The 21,499-nt window shown below is 60.2% G+C and overlaps 2 protein-coding genes across 3 annotated transcripts; both read right to left on the bottom strand.

Annotated features, from left to right (window-relative positions):
- Positions 1-4,776: 4,776 nt before the first annotated feature.
- On the bottom strand, positions 4,777-9,009 carry cfl1 (cofilin 1). Its single transcript, XM_088608608.1, has 4 exons — positions 8,818-9,009; positions 6,425-6,735; positions 5,947-6,023; positions 4,777-5,538 (listed from the first exon to the last, which is right to left on the bottom strand). The coding sequence occupies exons 1-4, from the start codon at positions 8,992-8,994 to the stop codon at positions 5,426-5,428; spliced, it is 678 nt and encodes a 225-aa protein (XP_088464734.1). The 5' UTR covers positions 8,995-9,009; the 3' UTR covers positions 4,777-5,425.
- A 2,174-nt stretch (positions 9,010-11,183) lies between these two features.
- On the bottom strand, positions 11,184-21,259 carry atl3 (atlastin 3). 2 transcript variants are annotated; one of them, XM_088608607.1, is made up of 13 exons: positions 21,102-21,259; positions 19,059-19,290; positions 18,306-18,443; positions 16,563-16,667; positions 16,275-16,325; positions 16,115-16,171; positions 15,023-15,115; positions 14,360-14,498; positions 13,869-13,996; positions 13,408-13,464; positions 12,576-12,647; positions 11,908-12,339; positions 11,184-11,816 (listed from the first exon to the last, which is right to left on the bottom strand). In XM_088608607.1, the coding sequence occupies exons 2-13, from the start codon at positions 19,266-19,268 to the stop codon at positions 11,754-11,756; spliced, it is 1,545 nt and encodes a 514-aa protein (XP_088464733.1). In that variant the 5' UTR covers positions 19,269-19,290; positions 21,102-21,259; the 3' UTR covers positions 11,184-11,753. The 2 variants fall into 2 exon arrangements, with proteins under 2 accessions (XP_088464733.1, XP_088464732.1); XM_088608606.1 differs by having other exon boundaries at positions 20,908-21,175.
- Positions 21,260-21,499: the final 240 nt, after the last annotated feature.

Consider the following 21,499-nt stretch of genomic DNA (forward strand, 5'->3'; position numbering starts at 1 on the left):
GCAGCCGGTCGGACCGGCCCTGCCGCGGGATCATTCCGAGACTGACACCTGTCGGCACCGCCCGGCCACGCGTGTTACCTGCATGCCTCAGCGCCCTGCCCACCTGCGGAATGACTCTCGGTTTCCGAGAAACCCCTTCCCTTTCCTCTGCGGAGCCAGAACCTGCCCAAGCACATTCCCCCGTCCCGGCGTTCCGGCTCTCCGGACACGGCTGGGCTCTGGGGTGAAGCTGTGGCTTTTAATTGTCCCCATGGCAGCGCAGTTCGACAGCATTTGGCTGCATCTTCGCATCTCACTGGCCAAACGAACGAAGCTCAAGGGGCAAGTGTCTGTCACAGAAGCCCCAGGAAGTCAGGCCCTGCTGCTGTTACTGTTGATATCACTACTGGTGTCACGACCGATATCACTACTTATAACACTAATGTTATTATTGTTGATATCACTACTGAAATCACTACTGCTGCTGTTACTGTTAAAATCACTACTAGTGTCACGACCGATATCACTACTTATAACACTAATGTTATTATTGTTGATATCACTACTGAAATCACTACTGCTGCTGTTACTGTTGAAATCACTACTGGTGTCACGGCCGATATCACTACTTATAACACTAATGTTATTATTGTTGATATCACTACTGAAATCACTACTGCTGCTGTTACTGTTGAAATCACTACTGGTGTTACGACCGATATCACTACTAATATCACTACTGCTGTTGTTAATGTTGATATCACTACTGGTGTCGCGACCAATATCAGTACTGTTATTACTGTTGATATCACTACTGGTGTCAGGACCGATATCACTACTGCTGCTGTTACTGCAGTGTCCAGCAGTGTCCAGCTGTGTCTCCAGAGTGCGGCAGGACCGCTGGTGCAGCCTGAGAGGTGCCTCACACTCACAGAGAGAGGGAGTGGTAGGAGCAGTGGGTGCAGACACTACTGCTGCTGTTACTGTTGAGTAGGTGGTGTGACAGGCCTGTGGAGAGAACAGTCAGGGCAGTTTGGGCAGAGTGAGTCCTCTGTTCCCTCCTCCTCTGCCCCATCTTTCTCTCCTGCTACCCCTCTCCCCTGCCTGTGGTCACTGAGCCTGTCCTCTCTGGGCAGCCAGGTCTGCCTGTGTCCAGTATCTGTGTCGAGGCTGAGGTCACTGAGCCTGTACTTCATCAGGGTCTGTTTGCCCTTGCTTTACCTAACCTGGCTAGGTTCCTGGGCAGTGAGCGTTGTCATTGCATTTGTGTTATAGTAGTGTGTGTGTCCCAGTGTCATTTGTCTTGTGCTGTGATGAGATTGACTCTGGTTTGTGGTGCTCTAGCAGTGCTGTCCTGAGGCTGGCAGGTGTCGGTGTGGCTCAGGTCAGTGAGCCTCAGGACCAGCAGGCTCGGGGGGCTCTGTTTTGGGCTCAGCTCTTGGCTCAGCAGGGCCTTGTGGTGAAAGGAGATTCTGATCTGATTTTGAGGTGGAAGGTGTATTTCATTGCTCTCTCCACCGTGTGTGAGTGCACAGTGGGTACTGGCCCAACCCAGCCTGCAGGATTCTCTCCGGGCTCTGACAGCCCAGCATGGGGACTGAGACCAGGACAGCTCAGCTCTTCCTGTGTGCTGTGACAGCTTCCTTATCTCCACGCTTCCTATGCAAATCCCCTGGGATATTTTCCGGCTGTCAGAACAACATTAGCAATATTCTCCCTGTATGAGTCTGTAATCCGATAGTTTGGTGGAATAACAGTACAGCACTATACAGCTGTGTCACTGTGTGTCAGTGTGTATTAGTGTTTGTTGTCTGTGTCCCTCTGCGTCTGTGACTGTGTGTCTTTGTCACTGTGTGTCTGTGCGTGTCAGTGTGTATGTGTGTCAATATGTGTCTGTCAGTGTGTGTCTGTGTCAGTGCGTGTGACAGTGCGTGTCAGTGTGTGTGTCTGTGTCAGTATGTACATCAGGAATGCTGTTGGATCAGTCCTGTGTTACTCTGCCTCCTGTCCCACCTCTTTCACCGCGGGGACAGGACAGACCTGCTGCACCACTGCTGCTCACAGCTCTGCTGTGTCAGGGTCCTGCAAAAACATCCCACTGGGGCCATCTGGCTGCGCTGCCTGCGCTGTCTGCGCAGCAGCCTTGCCTGCCAACAGCTGTCTGTGCAGCAGAGCAGTTCGTGTCTGCAGGTCCACGGGACACCACGCTGGTATCGGGGCAGGAGGGCACAGCTGTTAGCTCTCAGGTCTGGGGGCACCGTTAGGACCTGGGCTGTACAGAACTGACCTGGTCTGGGTCTGTAAGAGCTGCTGGGGCACCTGGGCCTGCAGGGGAACTCCACAAGAACCTGTATCTGCCTCAGTGTGTGTTTCTCAGTGCGTGTTCAGCAGCAGTGTGTGTTTGTGCATCGACGCGTCTCAGTGTGTGTTTGTCACTGTGTGTGTTTGCGCATCGGTGTGTGTCTCTTTCTGTGGCTATTTCTGCTCTATTAATGACCTCAGGTGAAGAACTGGTTCAGCCACACCCATCAAGACATTCCTCGCATGCCTGTGGCAGCGCCCCCTGCTGGTCCTGCCAGTCCGACGCTCCCTGGGCACTTATACAGCAAGATGTCACCAGACGATGTTACACAAGCACAGTGGTGGCGCACACTGCAGAGCTCACTCGCTGCATGTAGCAGGACAACAGCCTTGAGGCTGTACAGAATTCTTACCACTGTTCCCTTAACCTTCACCCTGCGGTTCCAGCAAACTTCCAGCACTGCCAATCGCACTGTGCTTTTACCCTGATCTCACTGGATTCTACTGTGTTGTACTGTGCTTTTACCCTGATCTCACTGGGCTCTACTGCGCTGTACTGGGCTTTTACCCTGATCTCACTGGGCTCTACTGCACTGTACTGTGCTTTCACCCTGATCTCACTGGGCTCTACTGCACTGTACTGTGCTTTTACCCTGATCTCACTGGGCTCTACTGCGCTGTACTGTGCTTTTACCCTGATCTCACTGGGCTGTGCTCTGCTGTGTGTAGAGATGCAGTCCGAGTTGGGGGGTACAGTGAGAGTCGCTGTCTGTAAGTGAACTGGTTGGACCTGTGAGGCAGGAGCCGCTGAGTCACAGGCAGGGGCACGAGGGGCTGAGAGCCTCTCAGGCTTCCTCTCCCGACCTGCCTGCAGTAGCAGACAGACAGCAAACCGTGTGTCTGTGCACAGGTGCGTGACAAGATCCCCCCCCCCAACAGAGCTCGCCTGCGCAGAGATGAAGACTGGAACCCTCAGCTGCGCAGCTCCACTGCAGGCCTGCGAGCCATGTCCGGGGAAAGAGCTCCTCCTGCTGGGGGGTCCGTGTCATTGCAGTGCCCTCTGCCAGCGCGAACTCCACTCGTCACTGCCAGCGGGAACCTTTGCTTCCGGTCCTCTCCGCCTGCACAGGCCTGACACGGAGCGGCCCAGCAGCCCAGCGGCCCTGCCTGCACCTCGGGCGCCCTGACTGTTACATTCTGGGCAGGTCCGGGCGGGTCCGGACAGGCTGGGACACGGGAGGCGGGATACCGTTAGGAGAGGAGGGAGGGCCTGGGGGAGCACCCGCGCACAGCGGCTCCGGCGAGTGCAGACTCGCCCCGCTGAGCCAGAAAGTCAGCTTCTGAAATCAATAACAGATTATTACGCAAATTACACAGATGAAGCAGAGGACTTACATGCTAGAGGTATTACCCAGGATCTGTATCCACCTGGAGCGGATCAGACTGCTGCGCACCGGGAGTCCGACTGAAACTAAACTGTTTTCCTTTTCACTGGATTTTTCAAAATGCGTGGGTTTATATTAAATGATTTTATTCTTATTTCTGCCCAGAATATTAAATATGTCACAGAGGCAGAAAAGCAACACGAAGAGAACAGGGCAAATTGGAGCTCCTTTAGGGAGGAATCGCAGAGACGTGGCAACAGATTTTTATGGTTCACCTTTTTTCCCCCACAGAACATGCCGCTTTCAGACAAGAACTGCATCTGCATCACCTCCCTGCAGGCTGCGTGATGTCAGCTCCTGAACCTGACCTCAGATTCTGTGTGCTGTGAAGACTGATAACAGGGCTGTCCAGTCCCGGTCCTGCAGGGTCAGTGTCCAGAACAGGGCTGTCCAGTTCCTAGAGGGTCAGTGTGTCCAGAACAGGGCTGTCCAGTCCCGGTCCTGCAGGGTCAGTGTCCAGAACAGGGCTGTCCAGGTCCTAGAGGGTCAGTGTGTCTAGAACAGGGCTGTCCAGTCCCGGTCCTGCAGGGTCAGTGTGTCCAGCCCAGGTCCCTGCTGGCCAGCCTACCTGTACTGGAAGAATTTAACAGTTTCTCCCCCTTCTTCAGGTACTGCTGCTTTGCAGAGGCCCAGAGACCCCTCAGGCACACTGAGCAGCCCTCCCAGCCCAGGACTGGACCGCCCTGGTCCACCCCATGGTCTGCCCCTTTGGGTTTAAGTCACCCCCCCCCCCCTCCCCAGGCACCAGCAGAGCGATTCAGCAATACAGCAACAGCAGCCCTCAACAAGTTAAACATGCAATATCCCAGGGCTCCACAAGAGGGCGCTACAGCACCAGCTCTAACCAGTTTTCATCCCCCTGCTGCAATACCGCAGCCTCCTGCAGTTCTTCCTTGTGGTGCAACTCCCTCACACACCAGCAGGTGGAGCTCTGCAGCCTGCGGCTGGACCAGCCCCCATCTCCCCCGGCCCTCCAGCAGCCCGGGGACCCAGGACACCCCAGCTACAGCGCCCCCCAGGGCCCGGTGAAGGAAGACTCGCAGACAACGGGAAAGTTTAGTGCTTTTTATTAGATACGAGACGATACAAAAACAACACAGACTTCCTGTTCTCCAGTCTGCTGCTGTTGCCTTGGGCCCAGGCACAAGCTTCTCCCCGCCTTCGTTACCCCCTCTCTCTCTCCAAGGAATGCTTCACTTAAATAATGTTACAGCATGGAAATGTCAAAGGAAACAGACTGAAAAACAAATATGGATCAACTCCCAGCTGGAATGGGTCGGACCTGTGAGGGCTCAGCTGCTGGGCAGGTCGCCACCAGCAGACCAGCGCCCCCCACAAGTCACCCCGTTCCCCGAGTCTGATCGACACCCCGACTCCTCGCGGAGCTCGTTCGCATCGGGCCCCAGAATTCCCCAACATCAGCTTTAGCGAGAAAAGCAGAAAGGCGAGAGTAATAATCTATTTTAATTTCCTTCATCTGGTTTTGTTTTGTTTGTTTTTTTAATCTTTTTGAGCGTGTCCTGTAGACTTCTTGTTTTGAAAATGAAACCGAGTGACTCTGGGGGGAGGAGGGGGGGGGGGGGGAGGCCGCAAGCACTCCCCCCTCCCTGTCCCCCTCTCCCCTGCCCCCCCCACCCCCCCGCGGAATGGACAGCCAGGCCTGCAGTGAGTGGAGGCCCCGGAGAAGCCTGGGCCTCGATTTATACAGGGCTCCCCTCCAGGGAGACGACGGAGGCGCCGCCCAGCTTCTCGGCCAGGGTGCGTCGGTCCTTGATGTCCTCCAAACCGTTTACCTGCCACTCGTGCTTGATGCCTGCGGGGGGGACAGACGGGAGGCGCTCGTCAGTGTTTCGGCAAGAACACAACCAGCGCAGCGCTGCTCGAACCCAGAGCCACCACTGTGAGGAAACGGCACCATAACCTCACCCACCCCTGACCTCTGAGCCCCTCCCACTCGGCCACAGCCCCTCCCCTGGCCCAGAGGCCCCTCCCACTCAGCCACAGCCCCTCCCATTGACCCAGAGGCACCTCCCACTCAACCACAGCCCCTCCCCTGGCCCAGAGGCCCCTCCCACTCAGCCACAGCCCCTCCCATTGACCCAGAGGCACCTCCCACTCAACCACAGCCCCTCCCACTCTGCCCAGAGGCCCCTCCCCCTGGTCAGACCCCTCCCAGCAGCCCACAGTCAGAGCACCGCCAGGCTGCTGCCCTCCTGCTCACCTGTGAACTTCCTCTTGATGGCGTCCTTGGAGCTGGCGTAGATCATCTTACTCTTCAGCGGGGCACTCTCCGGCGCCCTGCAGCACAGAGGGGCAGTCTGAGACACACCCCCTCACGCCAGGTACACACACACACCCCCACCCCCCTCATGCCACGCACACACACCCCCTCCTCACCCCACGCCAGGTACACACACACACACCCCCCCCCTCACCCCACGCACACCCCCTCCTCACGCCAGGTACACACACACACCCCCACCCCCCTCATGCCACGCACACACACACCCCCCTCACCCCACGCCAGGTACACACACCCCCCTACGCACACCCCCTCCCTCACGCCACGCACACACCCTCCTCACGCCAGGTACACACGCGCACACACACCCCTCACCCCACGCACACACCCTCCTCACACCAGGTACACACCCTCCTCACACCAGGTACACACACACCCTCCTCACCCCCCCCCTCACCAGAAGATGAAGACCAGGTCCTCCTTCTTGGTCTCCTTGGTCTCGTACGTGGCGTCGTACAGCGCGTAGCGACAGTCGTCGGGGGGCAGCATCTTGACGAAGTGCAGGTAGGGGTCGTCGATGGTGGTGCCCACCTCGCCCAGCAGGATCTCGCGCCCCTCCTCCAGCACGATGTGCTTCTTGTCCTCGCTGAGGCAGAAGAGCACCGCCTTCTTCCTCCGCCGCTTCTCCTCCTCGCCCGCCTGCGCCTTGCGCACCTTCATCTCGTTGAACACCATGATGACGTCGTCCGTCACGGTCACGCCGGAGGTCTGCGGGGCCGAGCGCGGGATCAGACAGAGACGACAACCCGACCGGCACCAGCCAGTCAGACAGGACCGGACCAGAACCACCAGGACAGCTGCCCTCTCGGTCTGACAGGACTGGACCAGAACCACAGGCCCAGCTGTCCTCCCGGTCTGACAGGACTGGACCAGAACCACAGGCCCAGCTGTCATCCAGGTCAGACAGGACTGGACCTAAACCACAGGCCCAGCTGTCCTCTCGGTCTGACAAGACCGGACCTGAACCACAGGCCCAGCTGTCCTCTCGGTCTGACAAGACCGGACCTGAACCACAGGCCCAGCTGTCCTCCCGGTCTGGCAGCACTGGACAAGAACCACAGGCCCAGCTGTCCTCCCGGTCTGGCAGCACTGGACAAGAACCACAGGCCCAGCTGTCCTCCCGGTCAGACAGCTGAGGTACTGAGCAGAACCTGGCCAGAGCTCAGTTTGAACAGAGCAGTCGGGCCCCTGGAGCAGCAGACCCCCCCAGGCTCTGCTCCTCCTGGCCGACACAGCAGCAGACCCCCCCAGGCTCTGCTCCTCCTGGCCGACACAGCAGCCGGCCCGGCCCGGCCCAGATCGCAGACCGGCCACTTCCTCTCCCCCTCCTGCACGAACTCGCGCGATACTGCGGCAGCACTTCCTCATGCTCCGAATCCCCGCGCGCGCGCGTGCGCGCACACACACACAGACAGGCGCGCGCTCGCTCGCTCGCCTCCCGGTTTGACCAAAAAAGGGCGCGTGTGTCAGCGAGACAGATTCAAATCCTGCTCGTGCGAGACGGTTAACGGTATCTCTGGGTCCCTCCGCTGTCGGAAGCGGGAGATGCGCACAGGAAATCTTCATTTTCAAGCCTCGAGAGCGGGTTCAGCCACACGGGCCTCAGGGGCCCCGGGCCCCTCGGGGTGCTGGCGGCGGAAGCGCCCCGAGCGGTTCTGCTCCCGCCGGGCGCGGCCGGGCTGTCGGCACTATTTCACCACAGACCCGGGCCTGGCGGCGGTCTCCTCCTCTTCCTCCGCTCAAAAACTGCGGCGTCATCCGCCACCTGCGCGCGAGCGGCGGATCGGGGGGACCGGGTCTCCCCCCGGGAGAATAACGGGGGGCGGGGGCGGACTTGAACCGGGGTCCGGGGGCAACCGAGCCGCTGGGGAGACGGCGGGAGGACGAGAGGAGAGAGTCGCCCCCCTCCTCTTCCTCTTCCTCCTCCTCCCCGCAGCAGCGCTTCCTCTTTCGCACTGCCGGGTCGGGGCTCCGTGCGCACAGCGGCCGGGGGGCACCCCAGACCCGCCCCGCCGGCTTCTTCACCCCCCCCGCTCCTCCTCCTCCCGAGCCGAGCGGGTCCGGGTCCGGGGTGTCGGCCCGTCTCCTCCCACACAAAGACGCTCCTGCCGGGCTGCTGGGCTCCGGACCGACACGCCCGGGGCGCCTTCAAACTCCCAGCCCAGCCGGGGGGCACCTTGAGGGCCCGAACCGAGCCGAGCCGCCGGGACCCGGAGCCGCAGCGGCTGGCGGGCCGGCCGGCCGGCGAGCGCGAGCCGGTAGCCGGGGTGGCTCGAGCGCCGACATCGCTGCTGTCAAGCTCGCGCGCCCCGGCCGGCCTCGAGGGAGGGGAGGAAGCCGGGTCCGCCGCGAGCCAGAACACGATGGGTGGGGCCGGCGCGCGCTATATTTAGATTGACAAAAAGACGCTCGAGATGCGGCAGGGCGACTCCGCACCGTTATCCGCCCCGGGCACCCCGCAGCGGAGGGAGGGGCGCCCCCGCCAGCGAGAACACAGGGCAGCGCAGCCCGCGGTCCGGTCCGGTGCGGTCCGCTCCCGGGCTGGCGAGCCGGCCGGGCAGCGCGAGAGGACGGGAACAAAGGGCCGGGCGCCCGGCCGCGTGCGGGCCTGCACGGGCAGGGAGAGGAAATGGCGCCGGCATCCTCTCTGTGCAGCAACAATGCACCGTCACATCGCCCGGCTAGCTGGCCTAAAACGCGGAAAAAAACCCACGCAGGCACAATCCACACGCCTAAGCCAAGCCCGGGCTGCGAGCGGTAAGACAGCGGGCGAGCCGGGGCGCTACGTACCATTTTGTCGGCTTGTGAAGATCGGGGAGCTGGACTGCAGAGCTGAATGAGCTGCTCGAGACACTTGCTTGTCTGTCCGGGATCCCGCACACTGAGCACAGGCGCGAGGCACGCCGCCCCACCATAAGGGGAGGGAGCAGCATCCGGGGAACGCGCCCGCCGCCCGCAAGGATTCATGGGAGATGTAGTCCGTGAGGCCAGAGAGGGGCTCTGTTCCCTTGCATGTCTGCCTCCATCACCGAGAGGCAGGACAGTGTTCACGGCTGATTGAAATAAGAAATAAACATTGACACTGATCGAGGTGCTTTCTCTGGGGGTTGGCAGTCCATGCCTGTATGGCGATAGACACGAACAGATAACGCCACAACACGTAAAACCGTTTCACAGGGAAAAGAAAGAGGAAAACTACTTCCGCATCACGCGAGTAGGCTCATGGGAAACGTAGTTTTCCTCCTCGCCCCTCATCATGAGAATTGTAGTTCCTCGGCCCGCCATGATGGCAAGCAGGATGCCAGGAGTCGGTGACGTAATGCGCAGCGTGCTGCTTGCCGGCCGTGATCTGTCACTCGGTGCCCTCAGGCACTGTTTGACATCAAGATCTGTCGCCGCAGCGAGTAAGAAACGGCCCTTGGTCACCGATTGCGCGCACACGCCCAAATTCACACAGTACTGTTCATCACTTCTTACACAAACATCATAATACCGCTCCCTCAGAATCAATCGGCTGGTGCCGGACTCTGGAGCTGGGAACCCTGGAGTGGATCTGAGAGGGGTACACTGGGGGTCCGATTGACAGGAGAGAGAGGCAGTCATGGCTGGGGGGGCAGGGAGAGAGTCAGAGTCAATATTGTAAATATCTGTAGATTTTATGTTCATTGTATCTGATTTGGCAACACTGATTTATTCACTGGTGGTGCCAATAGAGCGTCAAACTGGCAGGGGGAGAGACAGGGAGAGGCTGAGGCAGACAGGGGGAGAGGCAGGGTGAGGGTGAGGCAGACGGGGGGAGAGACAGGGAGAGGCTGAGGCAGACAGGGGGAGAGGCAGGGGGAGGGTGAGGCAGGGTGAGGGGGAGGCTGAGGCAGACAGGGGGAGAGGCTGAGGCAGACAGGGGGAGAGGCAGGGGGAGGGGGAGGCAGACAGGGGGAGAGGCAGGGGGAGGGGGAGGCAGACAGGGGGAGAGGCAGGGGGAGGGGGAGGCAGACAGGGGGAGAGGCAGGGGGAGCGGGAGGCAGACAGGGGGAGAGGCTGAGGCAGACAGGGGGAGAGGCAGGGGGAGGGGGAGGCAGACAGGGGAAGAGGCAGGGGGAGGCTGAGGCAGAGACGAGCCCGGCTGCACAGACAGGAGAAGCTCATGCAGGCGCCTCAGCGAGTTACAGCTCCTATAGGAAGAGACGAGCTGAGGCGCAGCAATGACACCCCGAACCCGCCCGGACCGCTCGCGAGCTGCGCTCCCACTCCGAAGAGCTTCCTGGTTTGCAGCAGCACGCTCGTGCGGAGCTCCGCGCGCGTCCCCCCGCCCCCCTCCTGTCAGGTTCACGAAACTCACTTCCAAATATGGAAGCGAATCGAACGCCGCGCGCCTCACGCCACAGCGGCTCGTGTCGCTCCTCGCCATATAAGGCAATCGGGGCCTCGCGGCGCGCGAGCCGAGCGGGCGGCTGCAGCAGGCCGCAGGGTCGCTCCGCGGCGGCGATTCTGCTCCAGCAGGGAGCTCGGAAATAACGGGGCTCCGAGCACCGATCCTCTCTCCGACCCGCTTCACGCGCAGTGCTTTTATCTCCGCTGCTGGCGCGCTCGCTCAGAGAAGGAAACGCTGTTGCTCGGGGTCAAGGGTCATTCCCCGCTGGCTGATGGGAAATGAAGTTCACCCCCTCCCCCCCCCTTCAGAAAGAAATGCGTGACGTTTGCGATGCTGATCAGTTTTAACGGTTCAGAAACCACACTCGCTGCAGACGAGCGAAGGCCGTTACTTCCGTTTTCTTCACCCGCACACTGGCACGCGCCCTTGAAAATCGGCTCGACGACATATCGCGAGCCGTGTCGCGACGGTGCGCGCGCTGGCGGTCACGGCGGGTGGGTGGGTGTTTGGGGGTCACCAGTCCGCTCCTCGGCGCCGGCGGGGTGCAGCGGGGTGCGACGGCGCAGCGCCATTAGCGCCCCGGGCACGCGCCGCTCGCCGACCGCTCGGCGTCGCCATGACAACGAGAACGGCGAGCGGCGCGCGGGCTCGCCCCCTGGCGGCCGGAGGCAGAGAGACAGAGAGACAGACAGGCAGCACTGAGACACAGAGAGACAGACAGGCTGGACTGAGACACAGAGAGACAGACAGGCAGGACTGAGACACAGAGAGACGGACAGCTCGCTTCTTCACACGCCTTTTATTTGGTTTAAGAGCTTTGTTCTTTCGTGTAACATCCTTTACAAAAAATATATATAGAAATAAGAGGAAATGCTATATTTTAAAAAAACATCACACAAACAAAGGCTCCTGCCTGGACAGTGAGCAACTGGTCAGTGTGAGACCTGCAGACAGACACGGAGACACAGAGAGACAGACAGGCAGGACTGAGACACAGAGAGACAGAGAGAGACAGACAGGCAGGACTGAGACACAGAGAGACAGAGGGAGACAGACAGGCAGGACTGAGACAAAGAGACACAGAGAGAGACAGACAGGCAGGACTGAGACACAGAGAGACAGACAGCACTGAGACAAAGAGACACAGAGAGAGACAGACAGGCAGTGAGAGAGGCAGCACAGAGAGACAGGCAGGACTGAGACACAGAGAGACAGGCTGGACTAAGAAACAGACAGGCAGGAGACACACAGAGGGGGCAACGTGGGGGCAGTTCTGTGTGTCGGCGGGAGGGGTGTTAAGGCACGGTGCAGTAACAGCAGGGGGCGCTGCTGGGCCAGCTGGACGTCCCCCTGGCTAGCTGGACTTCTTCCCCTGCTGCACGGCCGCCCCTCGGGAGCTGTTGATGACCACGGTGGCCTAGGAGAGAGAAGGCAAGACGCCGTGAGGCCCCGGCGCACGAGGGCGCCCCCCGAGCCCCAGCCCCCCGCCCCCCGCCGGCGCCACCCACCTTCTCCAGCATGAAGCCGGCGCTGGAGTCGATGGCCTGGCCCACCTCGCGGTACTGGCCGGAGTAGCGGATCAGCGCCCAGGCCAGCATGGCCGCCAGCGCCAGGCCGATGCCGCAGTTGCACAGGCCGGCCACCAGGGCGAGCCCCACGAAGCCGGCCAGGCCCGACAGCAGGTAGAGGCCGGCGAGCAGCACGAAGAGCACGGCGGGCGTGCGGAAGGCGCTGAACACGTTCTTGCTCTGGTTGTGCTTCTGGAAGTCGGCCCACAGCTGCTCCAGGTCGCCGGCCAGCTGCTGCCGGTAGCGCTCGGAGAACGTCGCGCCGCCCATCTTCTTGGTGCGGCCGAAGAGCTCCAGGGACTCGGCGCAGTGGAAGGCGTGTTTCTCCTCCAGCGACTCGGGCGCCACGTAGGGCAGGTCCCCTCCGCACACCTGCGGGGGGAGGGGGGGCAGCGCAGTTCAGACAGGCAGCGTGCCGGACAGCTCCACGGGGCCCTCGCACGGCGGGTCCCGTCTCCGCCCGTCTCTGACCAATTAAAATGCACACCACCCACCCCCGGCTCCTCAGCCAATCAGGACTCTGCTGCTCTGGCCACCCTGACCCCGATCCGGCGATAGCCCGAGGGCGGAGCCCACAGCGCCCCCTGCTGCCCGGAGGACTGACTCACCTTCTCCATCTGCTTGTAGTACAGGTCCTTGGCTGCTGCCACGGCGGCCAGGTTGTTGGCCTCTGCGGTGGCCTGGAAGAGGCAGAGACCAGGATCAGCTGCTCAAGCAGGTCGGAGAACAGGGCACTGGCACAGACTGGCACAAGGCAGACTGGTACAGACTGGCACAGAGCACTGGTACAGAGCACTGGCACAGGGCAGACTGGTACAGACTGGCACAGAGCACTAGTACAGAGCACTGGCACAGGGCAGACTGGTACAGACTGGTACAGACTGGCACAGGGCACTGGTACAGACTGGCACAGACTGGTACAGACTGGCACAGAGCACTGGTACAGGGCACTGGTACAGACTGGCACAGGGCAGACTGGCACAGACTGGCACAGGGCACTGGCACAGACTGGCACAAGGCATACTGGTACAGACTGGCACAGAGCACTAGTACAGAGCACTGGCACAGGGCACTGGTACAGACTGGCACAGGGCAGACTGGTACAGACTGGCACAGGGCACTAGTACAGAGCACAGTGGCACAGGGCACTGGTACAGACTGGCACAGAGCAGACTGGCTCAGACTAGCACAGAGCACTGGCACAGGGCACACTGGTGCAGAAGAGTACACTGGCACAGAGCACTGGCACAGCGCACACTGGCACCGGGCTGGCCTGCTGAGTGTTCGTCTGTGGCAGCAGTGCGGGTCTCTGACACGGCCCAGGCGGAGGGTGACAGTGGGGCCTGACACAGACGCTAGGGAAGACCCAGGAATGGCACCATGGGACAGGCCGGGGTCCGCTACAGGGCCAGACACAGACGCTGGGATCTGCGGGCTTACCTGGAGCATGGATTTAGGGTGTGGCAGGTCCTCACCCTGGTAGATCTTGATGTAGGCCTGGAACACAGCACAGAGCACCTTCATCATCCTCATCATCACGTGCATCTGTCATGCACTGCACAGAGAGGAGCAGAAAGAGAGGAGCAAGAGCAGAGAGAGACAGGAGCAGAGAGAGACAGGAGCAGAGAGCAGAGAGAGACAGGAGCAGAGAGAGACAGGAGCAGAGAGAGACAGGAGCAGAGAGCAGAGAGAGACAGGAGCAGAGAGAGACAGGAGCAGAGAGCAGAGAGAGACGGGAGCAGAGAGCAGAGAGAGACGGGAGCAGAGAGAGCAGAGAGAGACGGGAGCAGAGAGAGCAGAGAGAGACGGGAGCAGAGAGAGCAGAGAGAGACAGGAGCAGAGAGAGCAGAGAGAGACAGGAGCAGAGAGCAGAGAGCAGAGAGAGAGGAGTACTCCCTGACCTTGAAGTACTCCAGCAGCCCGCGGCAGGTGACTTTGGCTCCGTTGATCTCCTTCTCCATGAGCTTCTGCGGCTGGAGCACCAGCGGGATGAAGGCCTGCAGCTCCGACTTGAACTCCGCTGCGATATCTGGGACAGACCAGAGCAGCCGCTGTCAGACAGCTCGATCGAGACCGGGGGCCGGCACCCGAATCCTGACCCCTGACTGGGTACGTCTCTCGGCTCGCCCCAGTGGAAACTGTATAAACGCACCTGCAGTTTGTGCTCAACTGACTTGCCAGGCAAAGTAAAAAAAAATGCTTTTACCGCACTGAAATACAGTTTGAGCGACGCCCATCACTGACCAGGGCACAGAAAACAATCCACCGGCACAGCAGTCCCAACCACTCCGGGATTTACCAGCTGAAACAAGCACCGTAAAACCAGGAGCGGATCAGACTGCCCCGCAGTGGGAGTCCAGCTGTCAAGGCAGGCTTAGAGAGGGGGCAGTACCGCTGAGCTGGCCGGAGAAGGAGGGGCTTGTGGCGACCTTTAACCCCGGGTGTGGCAGCAGGAAGCAGGAGACATTGGAGAAGCAGGAGTGGATGTGTTTCCGGACCGTCTGGATCTCCTCGTGCTGAGCGTCCTTCACCTGGGAGCAAGGGAATGATAATGAGAACAAGATCAGATCAGAACCACTAGACCAGCTGTCCTCCCAGTCTAACAAGACTGGACCTGAACCACCTGACCAGCTGTCCTCCCAGTCTGACAAGACCAGACCTGAACCACTGGGCCATCTGTCCTCCCAGTCTAACAAGACCGGACCTGAACCACAGGCCCAGCTGTCCCCCTCGTCTGACAAGACCGGACCTGAACCAAAGGCCCAGCTGTCCTCCTGGTCTAACAAGACCGGACCTGAACCATAGGCCCAGCTGTCCTCCTGGTCTGACAAGACCGGACCTGAACCACAGGCCCAGCTGTCCCCCTCGTCTGACAAGACCGGACCTGAACCAGTGGACCAGCTGTCCTCCTGGTCTGACAAGACCGGACCTGAACCATAGGCCCAGCTGTCATCTATACACAAACAACACAGTAAATCTCAGTAAATCACATGAGACCAGCCCTGTCAAACAATCCTTGCCCCTGGAAAAGTGGCGCCCCCTGGCTGTGACCTACCTGCAGGCGCTTGTCCAGGAACTGCATCCCACCCTTCAGCCCGTAGCTGTACTCGTATGGGAAGCTCCAGTCTCGGATCAGGAACATCAGGGACTGGGACACAGAGAAGCACATAGTCAATTCCGGCCAGATCGCAGGCATGCAGGTCGGATCAATACTGGCTAATCAAGCTGAAAAGGGTGAGAGAAGAAGCCAATACAGGCCAAACCAGCGACTGCCGATCAATATTCATCATCATTACAGGAAGGCACTGGTCAGCAATGGTGGCTCTGTTGTTCAGGATCTGCGCCTGTGGCTGGAAGGTTGCCGGTCCATATCCCACGGCCGGCAGAGGAAACCTACTCCACTGGGCCCCTGAGCAAGGCCCTTCACCCCAGCTGCTCCAGGGGTGCTGTACAATGGCTGACTCTGTGCTCTGACCCCCAGCTTCTCTCCCTGTCTGTGTGTCTCATGGAGAGCAAGCTGGGGTCTGTGAAAAGACACATTCCTACTACAAGAGATTGTATAGGGCCAATAAAGAGATCTTATGTTATTTTATCTAACAGAGCAGAACCCCACCAACACAGAGCTCCTGGACACAGGTCACACAGAGCACAGAGCTCCCTGACACGGGTCACACAGAGCACAACCCCACAACACAGAGCTCCTGGACACAGGTCACACAGAGCACAGAGCTCTCTGACACGGGTCACACAGAGCACAACCCCACAACACAGAGCTCCTGGACACAGGTCACACAGAGCACAGAGCTCCCGGACACGGGTCACACAGAGCACAACCCCACAACACAGAGCTCCTGGACACAGGTCACACAGAGCACAGAGCTCCCTGACACGGGTCACACAGAGCACAACCCCACAACACAGAGCTCCTGGACACAGGTCACACAGAGCACAGAGCTCCCGGACACGGGTCACACAGAGCACAACCCCACAACACAGAGCTCCTGGACACAGGTCACACAGAGCACAGAGCTCCCTGACACGGGTCACACAGAGCACAACCCCACAACACAGAGCTCCTGGACACAGAGCACAGACCATACAGTCCAGGAGGTGTCCCAAGTGGTCACCAGGCGCAGGATCCGTGTACCTGGAATGGCTTCAGGAAAATCTCATCCATCGCCAGGCGCCCATACTCCGTGAACAGCTGGGGGGAGAGACACATGATTAACCAGCAGGACTGACTGTACTGTATGTGCACTCTGCAGCTCATTTTCACACTCGCCGACGGCCTCCCTGACCACACTGACCTGCAGCTGCTGCAGGTCGTCTTCCTGGATGTTCTGGGACAGGTTGTAGATCTGCAGGAGAGGGGCAAAGAATCAATCAATAATCAATCAATTAATCCAGCCACCCACTCACAGACCTGGGGGTAAGTGTACCAAGAGGAAGGGAGACAGAGGGTGGACAGAGAGCTGGACACTGTACTGAGGGGTGGACAGAGGGCTGGACACTGTACTGAGGGGAAGGGAGACAGAGAGTGGACAGAGAGCTGGACGCAGTACTGAGAGGGAGGGAGACAGAGAGCCGACACTGACCTGCACAGAGCTGGTCATGGTGCTGAGGGCGAAGATGGTGGCGCAGTCCTTCACGGTGGACTGGCTGTCGAAGGCGCCCTGTGTGTCCATCAGCAGCACAGCCACCTGCCAGACCAGCAGTCAGACAGATAATTATTCTCTTCACAAGGATTCTTTAACAGGCACAGTCCACAAAGAGCAAGAGACCCAGAGAGCTTCACATCCAGAACAGGAACAACTTTACCCCCCCGAAGAGCCACCTGGGAGACGCACAGCGGCCCCACCTGGGAGACGCACAGTTCTGACTAGGGCAGTTGGGACAATCTGCTTCGCAAGGGGGATTATGGGTGAGTTTCAGGAAGGACAGGCTGTCCCAGCGTGGAGTGGGGTTTCTCCAGGACCCCAGCACTGACACCCCTGCTCTGTACAGGAATCAGTCCCCAGGTTAAGATCTCACCTGAGGGACAGCACCTCCCACAGCTGAGGCACTGCGCTACAGAGAGACCGGCGCCCCCACAGCGCGGCTGAGGCACTGCGCTACAGAGAGACCGGCGCCCCCTACAGCGCGGCTGAGGCACTGCGCTACAGAGAGACCGGCGCCCCCTACAGCGCGGCTGAGGCACTGCGCTACAGAGAGACCGGCGCCCCCTACAGCGCGGCTGAGGCACTGCGCTACAGAGAGACCGGCGCCCCCACAGCGCGGCTGAGGCACTGCGCTACAGAGAGACCGGCGCCCCCTACAGCGCGGCTGAGGCACTGCGCTACAGAGAGACCGGCGCCCCCTACAGCGCGGCTGAGGCACTGCGCTACAGAGAGACCGGCGCCCCCTACAGCGCGGCTGAGGCACTGCGCTACAGAGAGACCGGCGCCCCCTACAGCGCGGCTGAGGCACTGCGCTACAGAGAGACCGGCGCCCCCACAGCGCGGCTGAGGCACTGCGCTACAGAGAGACCGGCGCCCCCTACAGCGCGGCTGAGGCACTGCGCTACAGAGAGACCGGCGCCCCCTACAGCGCGGCTGAGGCACTGCGCTACAGAGAGACCGGCGCCCCCTACAGCGCGGCTGAGGCACTGCGCTACAGAGAGACCGGCGCCCCCTACAGCGCGGCTGAGGCACTGCGCTACAGAGAGACCGGCGCCCCCTACAGCGCGGCTGAGGCACTGCGCTACAGAGAGACCGGCGCCCCCTACAGCGCGGCTGAGGCACTGCGCTACAGAGAGACCGGCGCCCCCTACAGCGCGGCTGAGGCACTGCGCTACAGAGAGACCGGCGCCCCCTACAGCGCGGCTGAGGCACTGCGCTACAGAGAGACCGGCGCCCCCTACAGCGCGGCTGAGGCACTGCGCTACAGAGAGACCGGCGCCCCCACAGCGCGGCTGAGGCACTGCGCTACAGAGAGACCGGCGCCCCCTACAGCGCGGCTGAGGCACTGCGCTACAGAGAGACCGGCGCCCCCTACAGCGCGGCTGAGGCACTGCGCTACAGAGAGACCGGCGCCCCCTACAGCGCGGCTGAGGCACTGCGCTACAGAGAGACCGGCGCCCCCTACAGCGCGGCTGAGGCACTGCGCTACAGAGAGACCGGCGCCCCCTACAGCGCGGCTGAGGCACTGCGCTACAGAGAGACCGGCGCCCCCTACAGCGCGGCTGAGGCACTGCGCTACAGAGAGACCGGCGCCCCCTACAGCGCGGCTGAGGCACTGCGCCTCCTGCTGGCCACCAGCACCTCCTCAGCCCGTTCACACGGGACCGGACGGCTCAGCACCTCCTTGCCGTTGGGCTTCTCCACCACGAACACCTCGCTCCAGATCTGGATCCCCGTGGTCTCTGGGTCAGAGCCGCCCCGCCAGGAGAACCCGGTCAGGGGCTCGGTGTCGGAGCCCAGCCAGTCTCCAGCTTCATCCTGCAGGACAGGAGAGAGGTTCAGCCCTGAGGGCATGAGAGTGTGTGTAAGAGTGTGTGTATTATTGTGTGTGCATCAGTGTGTGCAAGAGTGTGCATCAGTGTGTGTGTCATTGTCAGTGCGTGTGCATCGGTGTGTGTCAGTGTGTGTGTGTCGGTGTGTAAGAGTGTGCGTCACTGTGTGTCTTAGTGTGTGTGTGTAAGAGTGTGTGAGTGTGCATCAGTGTGTGTGTCATTGTCAGTGTGTGTGTCTTAGTCTGTGTGTCAGTGTGTGTCAGTGTGCGTGTGTCGGTGTGTAAGAGTGTGTGAGTGTGTCATTGTCAGTGTGTGTGTGTCATTGTCAGTGTGCGTGAGTCGGTGTGTAAGAGTGTGTGTGTCATTGTCAGTGTGCGTGAGTCGGTGTGTGTGAGTGTGACACTGTCAGTGTGTGTGTCTTAGTCTGTGTGTCAGTGCGTGTGCATCGGTGTGTGTCGGTGTGTAAGAGTGTGTGAGTGTGTCATTGACAGTGTGTGTGTGTCAGTGTGTAAGAGTGTGTGAGTGTGTCATTGTCAGTGTGCGTGTGTCACTGTCAGTGTGTGTGTATCAGTGTGTATCTTGTGTGCTCTGCGCTCCTCACCTTCCTCTTCATGTAGCGCAGCATGAAGTCCAGGAGGAAGGACTTGCCCTTGCGGAACGCCCCGGCGACCGACACCACGGCAACGTCCAGGTCCCGGACCTCCGGCTGTAGCAGCACCGCCTCCAGGGCCTTGGCGTCCAGGGAGAAGGAGTGGTCCTCCTTGTGCACACTGACGATCTGCACCGGCCGCGGCTCACTAGCGCCCCCCATTTCTCACTGTGTGTCACTGCGCCTGGGGATTGAGGGCAGCGGGTCAGCGCAGCTCTCTCACTCACTCACACATTCGCACTGACGGCACTGTCACACCTGGAGCGGATCAGACTGCTGCACACTGGGAGTCTGACAGCACTGTCACACCTGGAGCGGATCAGACTGCTGCACACTGGGAGTCTGACAGCACTGTCACACCTGGAGCGGATCAGACTGCTGCGCACTGGGAGTCTGACTGACAGCACTGTCACACCTGGAGCGGATCAGACTGCTGCACACTGGGAGTCTGACTGACAGCACTGTCACACCTGGAGCGGATCAGACTGCTGCGCACTGGGAGTCTGACTGACAGCACTGTCACACCTGGAGCGGATCATACTGCTGCGCACTGGGAGTCTGACAGCACTGTCACACCTGGAGCGGATCAGACTGCTGCGCACTGGGAGTCTGACTGACAGCACTGTCACACCTGGAGCGGATCAGACTGCTGCGCACTGGGAGTCTGACTGACAGCACTGTCACACCTGGAGCGGATCAGACTGCTGCGCACTGGGAGTCTGACTGACAGCACTGTCACACCTGGAGCGGATCAGACTGCTGCACACTGGGAGTCTGACTGACAGCACTGTCACACCTGGAGCAGATCAGACTGCTGCGCACTGGGAGTCTGACTGACAGCACTGTCACACCTGGAGCGGATCAGACTGCTGCGCACTGGGAGTCTGACAGCACTGTCACACCTGGAGCGGATCAGACTGCTGCGCACTGGGAGTCTGACTGACAGCACTGTCACACCTGGAGCGGATCAGACTGCTGCGCACTGGGAGTCTGACAGCACTGTCACACCTGGAGCGGATCAGACTGCTGCACACTGGGAGTCTGACAGCACTGTCACACCTGGAGCGGATCAGACTGCTGCGCACTGGGAGTCTGACAGCACTGTCACACCTGGAGCGGATCAGACTGCTGCGCACTGGGAGTCTGACAGCACTGTCACACCTGGAGCGGATCAGACTGCTGCACACTGGGAGTCTGACAGCACTGTCACACCTGGAGCGGATCAGACTGAAGCCCTTCAAGAAAGTCCGATCACTCCGATGGGAGTTGAAGGCGCTGGACTGGGGTGCAGAATCCATTCTCTGCGGCCAGACCAGCGCCTGGTCTTCATGAAGGAGCTCTTTGAGCAGAGGCAGTCAGGCGCTCTCCACAGACAGCAGAACAACACATCTGTCACACAGTGTGAACACACACCAGATCTGTGGGGAGCTGAAGATCTGACGATCGCCTCCACAGCGCTCGACACCCCCACCCCCACGCGTGCCGGTGTGCTGTGCTGCCCTGCCCTGCCCTGCCCAGCCCAGACCCGGGCTCCCACGGCCCAACAAGCCCCCCGCTCCCAGTGTCCGATCCACGTGTCCCCAGAGGATCCGGGTCCCTCCGGTGAATCTCTCGCCAGCACAGACCCACTCGGCGAACCGCGCTCGGTCCGGCTGAGTGAAGAAACGGTCCAAGACACGCACTCGCACACGCAACCCCAAAGCCTGCGTTTTCATCTTCCCGGGACGCGCAGAAACGCTGTCAGCGGCCGCGGAGAGCAGGAAGTTAAAACGCACAGGTAGGCACGTCCAGAAATACATACTTTTCAAAGGAGAAAGCGCTCCTTCCCTCCCCCTCGAGAGCCGAGCCAGACGCCTCGCAGACGCGGACGGACTCCGGTTTGCACACGCAGCAGGACCGGAGCAGAGCAGCCTTAGCCTTAGGGGCCAGTCGGACCCGCAGAGAGCACCAAGCAAGAGAAAGGAACTTCAAAGTGTGGTCAACGCTTTTCTTTACCTGAACAACGAGCCTGTAACGCGATGCCAAAACTTTTCTGTTTTTTTTCTCGTCGTTATCTGGAAAAAAACGCTCTAACCAACCAGGATTGAGGGGCAAGGGCGTCTGGGAATCGTATTTCCTGACAAGGGCGACGCCCGTGCGGTTTAGCTTACATCTTTTTTGCAGAAGACTACATCTCCCAGGAGGCACCGGAAGCCAGGGGCATCATGGTAGTTGTAGTGAATCGCTGCAGACCGTGGAGGGGAGGGCGAGGCCAGCCTGGCAGACGAGCAGGCATCTCAGGGCGGAGGAGCGATGACTCAGAAAGTAGCCATTTCACGCCAGTGTAGTTAAAAAACAAAACTGTGGTTTCCCCTGCAGACACCCCGAGCGTTAAGAGAAGAAACAGCCGCATC

This window comes from Lepisosteus platostomus, chromosome 16 (assembly GCF_059453375.1).
Source record: "Lepisosteus platostomus isolate fLepPlt1 chromosome 16, fLepPlt1.hap1, whole genome shotgun sequence".
Taxonomy (NCBI): domain Eukaryota; kingdom Metazoa; phylum Chordata; class Actinopteri; order Semionotiformes; family Lepisosteidae; genus Lepisosteus; species Lepisosteus platostomus.

Bases quoted from the DNA above. Each gene is read 5' to 3' on its own strand.
- cfl1 (XM_088608608.1), bottom strand. From the start codon at position 8,994: ATGAATCCTTGCGGGCGGCGGGCGCGTTCCCCGGATGCTGCTCCCTCC. The intron at 6,736-8,817 runs GTACGTAGCGCC...TCGGCCCCGCAG, and splicing joins CTTCACAAGCCGACAAAATG to ACCTCCGGCGTGACCGTGAC. The intron at 5,539-5,946 runs GTGAGCAGGAGG...TCCCCCCCGCAG, and splicing joins CATCAAGAGGAAGTTCACAG to GCATCAAGCACGAGTGGCAG.
- atl3 (XM_088608607.1), bottom strand. From the start codon at position 19,268: ATGGGGGGCGCTAGTGAGCCGCGGCCGGTGCAGATCGTCAGTGTGCAC. The intron at 13,997-14,359 runs GTACTGCCCCCT...GGTCTGTCCCAG, and splicing joins CTTCTCCGGCCAGCTCAGCG to ATATCGCAGCGGAGTTCAAG. The intron at 12,648-13,407 runs GTAAGCCCGCAG...TGCCTCTTCCAG, and splicing joins ACCCTAAATCCATGCTCCAG to GCCACCGCAGAGGCCAACAA.